Genomic DNA, 14,586 nt, shown 5'->3' with positions numbered 1-14,586 from the left:
TACCCTGTATAGGAGTTTGGGGTGTGTACCATGGAGTATGTCTGGATTGTGTAGTGTAAAACGAGAGCTCCCTGTGTAGGGATGGTATCTTTAGGTTTATGTATATGTATTGCGCGATACCGTGCGAAACGGTAACTTTGAAATGGTGCCGGTTGCTTAAACGGTGCGCACACCAGGTGCGTAAACCGGGCGTTAAAAAATAGAGAACCAAACTTTGTCCAAAACCCTCTCATGTTTTAGCGCGGTTGTTTTGTTGTAAAAAGCTAAATCAGTTTCGCCTTTTCTTGCCGCTATGGGCAAAGAGGGTATCAATTCGTGTCTGTACGCCGTGCTTCAAACCCTTGACCAAACACAACTATAACTGTCCAGGAGAAACCCCTCTCCTGTTTCGCTGTTTTCCCACTTTTTTCGTATGGTCAGTTTCGCCGTTGTTGGGGCCGAGGGTGAAGGGAGTTTCTGTCCATCAAACAGAGACAGCTGGAAGTAGGCGATGATGATGTTGCTGATTTGCGACCGTTACCAATGCTTAATGTAATAACTTGGTTAGCCCTATCAACTTAAAGATTACAAAAACACATAACAAGCGATTAAGCTCCTCAGCATATAAAACAGGCTGATGTCTGCACTCATATCCGTCGATACAAGTTTCTGCTACCGAACTGGCAAGGGCTAGGGGCCAGTACGCGACTCTCGGGTTTTTGGTGAGATGTTTGCTACGCAGGGTGTGATAACTGCTGTGTTTGGGCGCAATATGCTCAGTTCATGTTCGGAGGTGACTAAAGTTGCGAGTGTAAAACTAGAGTTCCTGTGTCGTGTGTCACATGCCTCCATAAACATAACAATTTTATACTATGTGATGAAGCTTTTTGAATACAGATCTGTAGTGTTTAGAACTTTATTATGAAAGGGTTTTGTACATTAGAAAAAATAAATACTAAGCCTTTTTTTAATGTTTTTTTTTTTTACTTTGTTTTTTAATGCGCTTGTAAATTTAAATGCATTACACCTTTTTTCAGTTGAAGGATTCGCTATCTTTCAATAAGATATAATAGAATAAGATATAGTTAGTCTGGAACTCATGTTGTAGTTCAGGTTTTGCAGTGCAAGTTACACTATTGCAGCTTGTATGTAACAACCTTTTGTATTTTGATAATAAGGTCTGTCTGTGGTGAAGGACCACACTAAGCTAGGAAACTTTTTGGAGGGAGGTTGTCTCTAGGGAAAATCTGTCACACCCTACAGGTACTGACACATAATTTACTGCTAATATTTGAGACTGCTAGATGGCAGCATAGTATAATTCAAACAAAATGCAAAAGTGATATTATAAATCTGTCTCATTTGATGTATTTTAAGGATTTCTACAGCCACAGTAACTGGGTGGAGCTAGGAAATAAAGCTCCATAGAGTGCTCTGATCAGACCTGACCAACCTCTTGAGAACCTGGCAGGTTGGCACCCTCCCCTTACTGTTTCTGTTTAGAGTTGAAAATTCCAGTTTAAATATTATCTAAATTAAAATTTCAGTGGGATTTCTTATGTTTATTTTAAAAATGTAAATCAATATATTTTTCTGTTTCATGTGATATTGCTACAGGACAAAATACTCCAACTTGCAGAAGTTGTGTAGGAGAGAACTGTACTAACAACATTCTGCCTGATGTGTTGAATCGGGGACTTCTGACTTCAGGCTACTTCAGGATCGTATTCTCAGCAAAACCTGCAGGTAACCTGGATAAATCATCTGTTTTGGTGTGTTATGATAACGTTTTTGTTTATTTTCAGTATTTCTTGATAATATGATAAAATCTTATCCCTGATCAGGTAAATGCAGCCATGGTGGATTTTTTGACCGCACAAGCAGGAAGGATCCAGTGGGAGGGATCAATAAAGATACACATGATTCCAGTCATGGCTTGAGTCACTTTGAAGCGGCTGATCTGGCTATTCGTGCCACTATGGAGCTTCTGGAGGACATTAGATTAGCCGCAGGAGGCAAAAACTTTATGGAGGTATAAGCTAGCTATATCTGACCTATTCTGAGGTTCACACAAGAGGAATCAAATGTGGGGTATATGGAGCTAAAGCACAGAAATGAGTACTGAGTCATGCTCCAGTGCCTCCTCCTTTTCATTGATTTGATAATAATTTAGATATAATCTCATTGGACATTTTAATTCATACACTTTTCTGGTACTGGGTTTGATCTCATTTTGCCTTTAGAGAACAGCTTTAATTTTCCATTGCACAAATTCAGAAAGCTAGTTGAAAATACTTTCAGATTTTGATCCATATTTGACACGATAGCAAAACCTAGATGCTCCACGTCCTTGATCTGATTCTCCAGTCTAATTGCAGTTCTGTTGGACTGAGATCTGTAGCAGTAACAGTAACATAACTATGTGTATATGTATGACAATATTTCAAGGGCTTTGTTTGGGGGGGGGATAACTATGGTTTAGGTAGTGCTGTGCATGGAACAAAATTTTGTTGCATCTAAAAATAGAGATGTTCATGTAGGCTGCCATGTTTTCTAGTGGCCTTTTACTCAGCTTCCATATTAGATAAAAGAGGAGTGCATACGTAATCTTCTGCTGCTGTAGCCAATCTGCCTTCACAGTTTGAGTTCTGTGCATTCAGGGATGCTCTTCTACATGAGTGGTTATTTTCTTCTTGCTGTGTGAAGCACTCTGGACAGACATTTTACCCAGAGAACTGCAGCCCACTGGATATTTCCATCTCTATAAACACCACAGATGGCGACGTGGGAAATCCAAGTCCATCAGCGGTTTTGAAACATTCAGACCGACTTGTCTGGCATCCTTACTTCTGGCGCCCCCCGTGTGCTGCCACACTCTTTCTTTCTTATCTTTTTCTCTCATAATTTTTTTATAACTAGCATATTAGTAATTAGACTCTGCAACCATGTTTCTACGTTTTGTGCTAGTTCTGGTCGTTTTTCTTAGTTTTTTTTTCACTTTTTTACCCGTGTCTGGGGACCCAGAGCAGGGATCCTTTGTTACAGTAAGGATCAGCTGTTAGCGCTGCGTCCCGCAGCGGTACTGCCGGCGGACAGACCCGACATTCCCAGCGAGCTGAGGAGGAAAAGACGGGGGTGTCGTGCTGGGAAGGAGCGCCGTCGCCCGAGAAGGAGATGTTATCGACCATCTCTTCCTTCTGTAATTATTAGAAACATATCTTTGACCAATAAGATGGATGAGCTCACGTCGCTAACCTGGTCACAGAGGGAGTACCGACAATGTAGCATCATGATGCTAACGGAGTCTTGGCTAACTCCGGACACGAGCGTGACACTACCGGGATTTCAGATGCTGCGAGCGGACAGGACGAGAGAGAGCGGTAAGAGGAAAAGAGGGGAACTGGCAGTGTTTGTGAATGACAGATGGTGTAACCCTGGGCACATCACTGTAAAAGAGCAACTCTGCAGCAGAGACATTGAGCTGTTAGCCGTTAGCATGCGTCCGTACTACCTGCCCCGGGAGTTCTCGCATGTTATCGCGATAACAGCGTATGTCCCCCCCTCGGCCAACGCGGATGCAGCCTGTGACACTCTCCAGTCAGTGGTCAGCAGACTGCAAACACAATCTCCGAGAGCCCTTCTCATAATATCTGGGGACTCATGCCTCATTGGACGCCACACTGCCCACCTTCACCCAGTATGTGACCTGCCCAACCAGAGACAATAAAACACTGGACTTACTGTATACCAATGCAGAAGAGGCATACAGTTCATCACTTCTCCCTCCCCTGGGCAGATCTGACCACAACCTGGTGCACCTTGTCCCTGTGTATGAGCCCTTAGTGCGCAGGGAGCCATCAGCCACCCTCACAATACAGACATGGAGAGCGAGGAGGCTCTAAGGATTGTTTTGTGTCGACTGTGTGGGAGGTGATCTGTGACGACCACGGAGAGGACATCGACAGCCTTACTACATGCATTTGTAACGGATGCGGAAGGCTGATTTATTTCCACAGTGTTTTTTTTTTAAAGGAAGGAAACCTTCCTCCAAACGGACAGAGCAGTGGAGCCGCCAAGGGAAAGCACACGATTTAAAACTGTATGATTAAAATATAATTTATTATATTTAAATAGTTAAAAATGTAAAATGAATTAAAACAACCTTGGCCAAGGGGTAACACAATAAAAATCAATAAAACACAACATTAAAAGTCCAGTGGCCTGCGCCACGACCTAAAAGTCCCAGGGAGCTAAGAAATCCAGCGAAGTAGTATAAAAAGGGAAACCCAGCGGAGTCCTCTCCTTCCTTTCCGCATTCGCGTCCCGATATGCTGGAGAAAGGGAGGAGCGGCAGTCACTATTCTTCTAGACAGTTTTACTTCATAAAAAAAGGGATAAGTCAGAGACTTAACCCGGGTGGGCAGAGCTCTCAACTCCGCCCGCCGCTTCTTCAAAACTGCAAATCGGCGCAGCCGTCTCGTGCCTTCCGCTGGTGCTGTCTCCGCTCTCCCCGCTGGTGCTGTCACTCCCCACTGATGCTCTCTGCACTGATGCTCTGCGCGCTGGTGCCCTTCTCTGCAGTCTCATCTGTCTCGAGCCTCCAGCCCGAAGCCGAGGCCCTCAGCCTCTAGCCTTCAAGCGCAGCCGTCAATCACAGCTCTATAGCCCAAGCCTTCTCTCCATATCTCTGGCTCGGCTTCTCAGTCACTCGGTCACTCTCTTTCGTCTCTTCCGCTTCGAGCCTCCAGCCCGAAGCCGAGGCGCTCAGCCTCTAGCCTTCGAGCGCAACTCCTCAAAGCAAAGCTTTCCTTCCTCACTCGTCCTCAAAAAGCGCTCCTTTCTGTCGTCTACCCAGCCCTTTTGTTGGCCTCTCTGGTACCTCTCAGGTGAAATCAAGTTAGTAATCAGATAGGGGTGGAGTCTTTACAGGACAGGTGTTCAATTAAATAAGATAAAAACATGCAATAGAACTCATACAAACAAACCCAATATACAATATTAAAATATTAAACAGATAAAACATCGCAAAACATGCACAGTAAAAACTCTAAATAACTTGTCCCGTTTCACCCCATGACACATTACTGACTATATTAATTTCTGTGTGGATAACACCATACCTACCAGGACTGTACGGTGTTTCTCCAACAACAAACCTTGGATTACCCCAGAAATTAAAGCTGTCCTCAAGCAGAAGAGGAGGGCCTTCAAATCCAAAGACAAAGAGGAGTTGAAAAGGGTGCAGAGAGAGTTGAGGAGACTGATAAGGAATGGGAAGGACAGCTACAGGCAGAAGATGGAGAACCAGCTTCAGCAAAACAACGTTGGTGAAGTCTGGGGAGGCCTCAGAACCATCTCAGGCCACAAACAGCAGAACTCTCTGCCTGGGAGGGATGTGAGGTGGGCAAATGAACTGAATCATTTCTTCAACAGATTTGATTCAGCCATGAGACAGTCTCCAACATCGGCTGCAGACTCACCCACCCCCACTGCTGCTGTTCCACCTCTGACACCTCAGACACTTCACACCTCCTCTATTCACCCTGCTCACTCTTCCCCACCGCCAACAGCAGCATCCAATACACACTCAACACAAGGCTACAGCCTGTCTCTCTCAACCACCCAGGTTAGGAGGGAACTGAGGAGTATTAATGGCAAGAAGGCAGCGGGCCCTAATGGCATCAGCTCGTGGGTCGTCAGGTCCTGCGCGAACCAACTGTGTGGTGTGATGGAGCACCTCTTCAACCTGAGCCTGAGGCTGGGAAGAGTCCCACAGCTCTGGAAAACCTCCTGTGTTGTACCAGTGCCAAAGACTCCACACCCCAAGGACCTCAACTGCTACAGGCCGGTGGCTCTGACATCCCACCTGATGAAGACCCTGGAGCGGTTGGTCCTGGCTCAGCTTCGGCGCCTGGTGAGCTCATCAGTGGACCCACTTCAGTTTGCCTAGCAACCTGGCATTGGAGCGGTTGATGCCGTCATTCACCTCCTACATCGTTTCCTCGCTCACCTGGAGACCGCTGGAAGCACTGTGAGAATCATGTTCTTTGATTTCTCCAGTGCCTTCAACACCATTCTTCCCTCGGTTCTAAAGGACAAGCTGGTGAACTCTGGAGTGGACCATCACCTCACTACCTGGATTTTGGACTACCTCACCAACCGACCACAGTATGCGAGGACTCAGGGCTGTGTGTCGGACAGGGTCGTTTGCAGTACGGGGGCCCCACAGGGAACGGTTCTGGCTCCGTTCCTCTTCACCATCTACACTGCAGACTTCTCCCACAACTCCACCCAGTGCTTCCTGCAGAAGTTCTCTGATGACTCTGCAATAGTCGGCCTCATCACTGATGGGGACGACAAGGAGTACAGAGGACTGACTCAAGACTTTGTGGACTGGTGCCAGCTGAACTACCTCTAGATCAACGCCAGTAAAACCAAGGAGCTGGTGGTAGACTTCCGCAGGCACAAACATCCTCCAAATGCAACCACTGAACATCCAAGGTATGGACATTGAGGCTGTGGACAGCTACAGGTACCTTGGTGTTCATCTGAACAACAGACTGGACTGGACTCATAACTCAGACGCCCTCTACAGGAAAGGGCAGAGCAGGCTGTACCTGCTGCAGAGACTCAGGTCGTTTGGAGTGGAGGGCCCACTCCTGAAGACCTTCTATGACTCTGTGGTGGCCTCAGCCATCTTTTACGGTGTGGTCTGCTGGGGCGGCAGCATCTCTGCTGGGGACAGGAAGAGACTGAACAGGCTGATCAGAAGGGCCAGCTCTGTTCTAGGATGCCTTCTGGACCCAGTGGAGGTGGTGAGTGACAGGAGAATGATGGCTATGCTGTCATCCCTGTTGGACAACATCTCCCACCCCATGCAGGAGACTCTGACAGCACTGAGCAGCTCCTTCAGTGGCTGCAGCACCCACGGTGTGGGACAGAGAGATTTCTCAGGTCTTTCCTCCCCACTGCTGTCAGACTCCACAACAAAGACTTTAACTGATCAAACACACACATCCACACATGTGCAATAACACTAAGTGCAATAATCTTTTCTGGCATCGTTGTATTTTTACTCAGTTGTATATAGCATTTGTATTCTATTTTTATCTTATTGTATATTTTATTCTATTTTATTCTACTGTATATAGTATTTTATTTTATTCTTTTCTGTACAGTTGTGTACTGTATTTATTCTTATTGTATTAATAACTTTTGCAATGTCCACTTCCTGCTGTGACAAAACAAATTTCCCACGTGTGGGACTAATAAAGGTTATCTTATCTTATCAATAACCAAGCCACATTCTAAGTCACTCAAATTACTTGTCTCCCCCTTTCTGATCTTCAGTGTAAATTTAATTTCATCTCGGCCATGTCTAAATGCCTAAATGCATAGGGTTATGCATATTTTAAAATAAATCACGTTAATAATATGAAAATTTGTAAGTAGATTTTTGTCTCATGTTTGTTTCTACAGATTAATGGGCCTCTCCCAGTCTCCTGTGTTGTGTTTTGTCATAGACACAACAGGGAGTATGAGTGATGACATTGATGAAGCAAAGAGGGTTTCTTTTGAGATCATTGACAGAAAAAGGGGAACAGGACAGGAACCCTCTGGTTATATATTGGTACCTTTCAATGACCCAGGTAGATCATTCACAGGATGAATTTGTACATTAACATTAACTAGGAAAGCAGCTTTTTGAGAAACATCTTGTAACACGATGGTGCTTTTGACTTGATTTGTTTGTTATTTTTAGTCTTCCACATAAATGAGAATATAATAATCTCTAACAGAGGAAATGCATCACGTAGAACTTGTTTTTTTTTTTTTTTTTCAAATATTATATATTCTGTATCCAGATTTTGGACCATTGAAGATGACAGCTGATCCAGACATCTTCAAAGGACAGATCAATAGTTTGACTGCAAGTGGAGGAGGAGATGCCCCAGAAATGGCTTTGTCTGGACTGCAGGTGTTAACAGTACAATAGACTGTTTTCTACTTTAGACAAAAATAAATTAAAAAATAAATCACATGTTTGATTCAGGAGAAATAGTTGTAAAATATAAACACAGTATTGTCAAAATAAATTTTTATCAATTTCTTTATTATTCTACACATGTACTTCAGGTGGCTAGAAATGCACTCAGACTGTTTTTTTGTTTTTTTTTTAATTTTTGAATATTGATAATGAAATGTTGATATTTTGTCCTGTCTGACAAATAATATGGAAGCTTGCACTGACGGCAGCTCCACCCTTCTCTGAGATTTTTCTCTTCACTGATGCTCCAGCCAAAGATGCCTATCTAAGAAACACTATTGTTGCTCTTACAGAGAGCACAAAATCTGAGGTAAGAATTAACTTTGTACCATCCTTGCTCTTAAATAATGCAATACATTTTGGCATGTAACATCTGGTTATTTGTATATCATTTGTCTCAAAATAGAAGAACATTATCTGACGTTTGGGTGCTTCCTTCCTGTGCTCCTCCCTCCTTTCCTTTTCATGTTTTCATCACCTCTTATGGTTGTCGGGTCTGGAAGCTGCTGCCCCTAACCTAGCTCACTGATTATCATTATTCTTTCACCTTCATTATCAAATAATGTTTTTCATTTGCATTTAGGCTTGTGGTCCTTGATAGTGAATGGAACTTTTGAGATTTTTTTCCTCGTGGTTGCAGGTTACTTTCATGCTCACAAGCATTGCAGCTGGCCGCCGCCGCCGCAGAACCTCTCAGGGTGTGGCTCCTCGTGCAATGAGCCAATTTGATTTCCAGTTATACCGAGACTTAGCTCAGTCTTCTGGAGGTCAGGCCATTCAGGTCACTAAGTCAGAACTCTCACTGGCTACCGGTGTTATAGTAGACTCATCAGCCAGCGCTGTGGTAAGAAATGAATCAAGAGAATGATATCTGACTGAAGATTTGTGAGTACGTGTGATGTTTTCCTCCTTGTTCTCTTAGGTGACAGTTCTTCAGGCAGCTGGGAATCCTGGACGGTCAAGCAATTTTGCTTTTGCTGTTGATGGCTCATTAAGGAACATAAAAGCTTACATCATGGGAGACTCACCTCTCACCTTCACCCTCACCAGCTCCACAGGTTTTGTCATCACAAATGTCTTTTTATCCTGTAGAAAATACAACACAAATAAAAACTCATATATGCAAATTATTTTACATATATTTTTTAAATTTTATTTAATAAGAAGCTTCTCGAAACACATATTTTCTGGCAATTATTTCATGGTTTAAGGCTTTTAATTCTGAGGCTCTTTTTGATATTTTGTTTGGTTTTAACCTTTTATTTCTTACGGAGTCATTTTGAAAATATCTTTATGATTGTTTGTATCTCCTCTCCAGGTGTTTCTCAGACTTCCAGTCAGTCCAGTGGTCCTCTGGCATCCTTCACCACAGCAGGAAACATGCGTCATTTAAGCCTCAACACTAATAATCAAACGGGGCTTTGGCAAATCAGTGTTAGCTCAAGTAAACCTTACTTAGTTAAAGTTACAGGTCAGTATTATGAAAACTCATTTTTAGGCTCTGAGTTACATCATGTTTTTTGAAAAATGTATTGACTAGGTCTGTTTCTAATGTTAACTTGCATATTCCAGCCTTTCTGATCTATTTTATGTATCAGGTCAAAGTTCAGTGAACTTCATTTATAACCTTGTCGAAGAGCATGAGGGCGCCCATGGGGACTTCAGTCTAAAAGAAGGACGTCCTCTGTCAGGTCAGGCTAGTTTTATAGTGATTTTCATAGTTTGTGAAGTTCTCTTGTGGTAGATGGTTTTTTCCCCACACATACATACATACACAGCCATCTTTAAAACAACAGTCATCTAAATGTAAAAAAAAGTTTTTACTCAGTCTCCCAAAGGTTTATGCTCCATCATGCTATGGTTAGTAAAGTTCAACCTAAACAATCCTTTCCCATAACTTACCTTACCTGCCTTTTTGTGCAGATTATGTTTGCTTTGAAGGCATGTCATGATGATGCTCCTTGTTATCTTTCTCTCTTCACCACTCTTTTAGGTGGTAATGCCAGCATCTTGGTCACTGTGACAGGAAGTGACACAGTAAAGGTCACAGATATCACACTTTTTGACAACTCAGGCCCAACAGAGGTCAAAGGATCATTGCAGGTGTGAGGCCATTTATCTGACAGATAAGGCTTGGTTGAACTTGGGTCATGCAACAGGGCAATAATCCCTAGTGTCACCAGCACATCTACCACACTATGGCTGAAAAAGAAAAAAAGAATGTGTTGCATTGGTTCACTGGAAGTCACGAGCTGTGCATAAAAATAAATGAACCGAAGAAACATTTATTTGAAATTATACGATTACTACCTAATAAAGAGATGTTGTTGGCATTTAAGAGTTTAATTAAGATTGTGTGAATTTATATGGAAGAAGTTTTATTTTCATACAATGAAGGCAGCCATTTTTGCCACTCTATTTCCTGGCAGGTAATTTTTAAACCTTAAATACCTGAATGTGGTTCTGCAAGGTCCACAGGTAGTCCTAGCACTTGCCCTTCCCTGCAGTAAAAATGTAGTTAGATATTGTTTGGTTTGGTTACTGTTTATCTGGTGACAATGCATGTTGCTTCTTTTTGTCTCATACAGTCATTAGGAAGAAGTGATTTTCTGGTGACATTTACTGGAATCCCAGCAGGTGAATTTGTGCTTATCCTGAAAGGAGAAGACACCAGCTCCAATTCCAAATCCACTTCAAGCAGCTTTCAGAGACAAGGGTCCACACAGCTCAAGACCTCTAGCATCTCTGTCACTGTGAGAACAGTTCATGTGTGCTTTCTGAAGAATATTTAATGCCACCATATGTAAACTGAAACATTTTTACAAGTTGTGGAAATGAGTGTACAATGATAAACAGCACACATTCTCACTGTGCTTCTTTCAGTGTCAAGTCATCTCATACATCAAAATATTATTTACTACAGTCTTTAAAAATATATTTTCCTTCCCCTGCTCCCCCCTCTCTCTCTCCTTGTCCAGGCCCAAGCTAATAATACCAACATAGAGCCAGGCACCACTATCTCCATTCCTTTCACAGTCACCACAACTACTGATGGAGTTATAAATGACTCTGTAACTAAGACTTTTACCGTGCTAGTCAGCAATGACCGCAATTATGCTTCCACTGCACCCAGCACCGTTGCTATTCTAGCTGGCAGTGGGGGTAAAGCATATGGCACTGTAACCCTAACAGCTCCATCCAGTGCTCCACCAGGAACAGATGTGACCCTTACCATTGAGGCAAAACGTGCCACTGCCACTGACATCAACTATGTAGTTCTCAGGTTTTCTGTGACTGCTAAGGTAAGTGAAAAGGGTGTTTCAATGTCATTCTAAATTCTGTAATAACTAATAGTCATGCAAATAATGTATCTAAAAGAAATACATGTTTTTGTTATTTTGCTTTTAAATGGCTTTAAAAGGCTTTTTATGTGTGATACTTCTGTGGATTATTGTTGTTAAATTGTCTGTCATGAGTTGCTATACAAGGATGAATGCAAACTGGCTAAACAAACAAAAACACCTTTATTTATAATTTGGATAATATAAAACAAAGCAACAAATTTTACATAAAAAGTGAACTGAATCCAAAGTACTAAATAACTGGCCTGGAGAAAATGAGAAAGACATCACAAAAATGACAAAGGGTGAACTGAGGATATTAATGCGTAAAGAAAATTAGGTGAATGTGGAACAGGCAAGTAAAAAAACAATCATAAAGAAAGTAACACTAAATGCAAGACACGAGGGACAAAAGATTACTAAAATAGCACATTAATGTGAGATCAAATAGCACAAAGACAGACTTAATGAGAAAGACAGCGAAGGCAGGATAATTTGAATCTAATTGACATGCAAAGATTTAATTATTGGTCTTTTCTTTTTACCTTTAATAACTGATGTGACAAATATCCAACCCAGTCCATCTTTTCTATTTCTCTGTCTCCAGGTGGCAGATGTTACCCGTCCAGTTTGCCAGGTAGTCAGTACATCAACCTGTGACTCCTCTTCATTGCTTTGTGCTTCCTCACATTGGAAGTTCATCGCTAATTTCACTGATGGCATCAATGGAACTGGCATTGAGAGTCTAACAATCAGCCAAGGGAATGGTACTCTGAATATGAGCACAGTGGTTGGAGCAGGGGGTGATAATATTACACTGGTTACCTACACTGCGTCCTGCTGCTCACAGATTGTGGAGGTGATTGCTGTAGATAGTGTAGGAAATGTGGGGACATGTGTGGGACAGGCTAGAGTGCTTACCACACCTCTTCCTGCAACTACATCTGCAGTTCAAGCTACATCCTCCGAATGGAACACTTTTCTTTGGCTCAGTGTTGTGTTTTCAATACTTTGCAAGTAACAGAGAACAGAAATAGAATTGCAAAGAATTTGTCAATCTGTGGCAAATGAGTCAAATGACCTATCCTTGCTTGCTGAGCTGAACTGGCTATGAAGCAAAACACTGAGAAAAAAAATCTCTTTTGATACTGAGACCTGATGTTATCCATGCACATTGGCATGTTTAAATTAACTTAGAAAACTTTAAAACCTAAAGCCTTGGTGCATATTTAGCTAATATACTTCATTAGAAACCTTTTGGCCAGGTAATGACTGTAATTTTAACCAAATACAATGTTACATACAAAATTACAATAAATTGCTGTTTTATGTGTTGTGATTTAATCAACAAGCTCTCTCTCTCTACATATATACGCCACTACTCAGACCTTTGGTATCACTTCTATTTTCACTTGTTTTCCATGAAATCACATATGAAAGTACTATGAACACAAAATGTAATGAACAGGGCATGGTGACTCAGAGTTAGTACTAGCTAATGGTGATTTTAATCACAATACTGAATGTATTTGAAGCTCTTACAACCTAGGCATTTTAGCTGTCAAGTTATTTAAGGTAATTGGTGGCAACGTGGTACTGCTGATTAAATGAAATCTGTTATGATAGTTTTGCTTCAAAGTTTGAATAGTTTACCAGCTCATTACCAGCTCACATTTGTTTAATTAACAAATCAGGTGGTACTAATTATGTGTGGTAACAAATGATAGTTGAAATTATATTTGTCTTTTTTCATTTAAATAAAATATACAAACTAAGTTACTGTCTAATGTATTCATTAATTTGCTTAGTTTGTTTACTTAGTCACAAATAGTCAAGCTGCAGCAGCATCATGAGAAATGCCTGAAAAGTCACAGAAAGACAGGATGAGCAAAATGCGGAAAAATATTACACCATGATTTTAATGAAACGTGCAAAGCTGGCACAGGAACTGACAGAACTGGATGCTGTTGTGAGTAATGTACTTGGGTATTTAGCAAGTGCATACAAAGTCTTGTTTCCAGATTTATTTGATAGATGATAATATTTTTTATGTTAAGTGTAGTGGATATGCAACACTCTGGCCATACACGGTGTGAGGAGGATTAAGATTTAAAGATCTTGCTGGTTTCTCTTTTGAAAACTAGCATCGCATTTATCACTCTTATTCACAACTAAAATCCCAGCCAGAAAATACCCCTGACATGAATTTTGTCACGGAAACGAAGGTGAAAAGAGGATCCAGGTGCGATTCTCTTCAAAGGCAAAACAGTGCGTTTATTTACAGTGAGAAAAACAGGTAAGTCCAACAATTTAATCAATGAGTGCAGTTTTCAAACAGTGCTCGTCCTTTGCTGCTCTGTGCTGAGGCTCCGTGCGTGCATGTGTTCCCCAACTCTCCTCTCCACCCGACTCTCCTGGAGGAAGAAGGAAATTCACAAAAAGTCCACAATTAGTACTAGCTGCATACCAGAATGCACACTTCTCACGCAGACTACCAGTTTGGAGTAATAATCCCACGTCGGCTGTCGCCACGAGGCCAAGTTAAATACCTCCGACAAATTTTCAACATGACATTTAGCTACACTAAATTCATAGAATCTTTGATTAATGTCACAAGTACTGTATAATTTAATATGTAATGGCACTCACAAAGATGGTTTATTTATTGTTAAATATTTGTCTGCTATATAATGCACTTCTTTACCTTTATAGCCGATACCTTTATGAGATCATTTCTCCTTGGAGATGAAACACTGGAAGATGTGCAGCAAGAAGCAAAACTTTTGATAACAAGTCTTTAAATTTGAACAAGTGCATTGCTGTGCAGTTTAAGTTAGTTTTAATGTTCATTTTCATGTCCCTCTTTAAAAAATTGCCCTGCATAAGCTTGTTTTCTAAATTACGTTTTTTTTTTTCAAATGTATATCCTCAAACCAGTGATTTTAAATTTTGTGCTGTAGCAGTATGACTTTTGCAGTTTAATATTTCCTTCTTTGGTTTCATAGATATCAAAAATATATTGTAATAGTATGGTATTTTTAGACACTTAGTTTTTATTTTTTGTCCATCCTTTAAGGCTGCAGTTCCTCATATAATTGCCACGACATCATCACTTCAATCAGCATCTAAGAATTGCTTTGTTGAATACTGAAAAAAAGAGGTCATCAAGACAAAAACAGGTAAAAAATGTGTAACATACATGTCTTTAACCTTTAAACT

At 41.4% G+C, this 14,586-nt stretch overlaps 1 protein-coding gene across 1 annotated transcript; it reads left to right on the top strand.

Annotated features, from left to right (window-relative positions):
* Positions 1-1,197: 1,197 nt before the first annotated feature.
* On the top strand, positions 1,198-13,150 carry LOC120735130 (von Willebrand factor A domain-containing protein 7-like). Its single transcript, XM_040034313.1, has 15 exons — positions 1,198-1,242; positions 1,357-1,450; positions 1,597-1,725; positions 1,824-2,008; positions 7,457-7,628; positions 7,845-7,957; positions 8,220-8,336; positions 8,667-8,870; positions 8,949-9,084; positions 9,345-9,497; positions 9,625-9,717; positions 10,020-10,129; positions 10,615-10,779; positions 11,005-11,328; positions 11,975-13,150. Exons 4-15 carry the CDS (start codon positions 1,958-1,960, stop codon positions 12,386-12,388), a joined length of 2,052 nt encoding a protein of 683 aa, XP_039890247.1. The 5' UTR covers positions 1,198-1,242; positions 1,357-1,450; positions 1,597-1,725; positions 1,824-1,957; the 3' UTR covers positions 12,389-13,150.
* The last annotated feature ends 1,436 nt before the right edge of the window (positions 13,151-14,586 follow it).

This window comes from Simochromis diagramma, unplaced genomic scaffold (genome assembly GCF_900408965.1).
Source record: "Simochromis diagramma unplaced genomic scaffold, fSimDia1.1 OVJJ01000747.1, whole genome shotgun sequence".
Classification (NCBI taxonomy): domain Eukaryota; kingdom Metazoa; phylum Chordata; class Actinopteri; order Cichliformes; family Cichlidae; genus Simochromis; species Simochromis diagramma.
The sequence above is the reverse complement of the archived record's forward strand: the minus strand, read 5'-3'. Positions and strand labels throughout refer to the sequence as shown.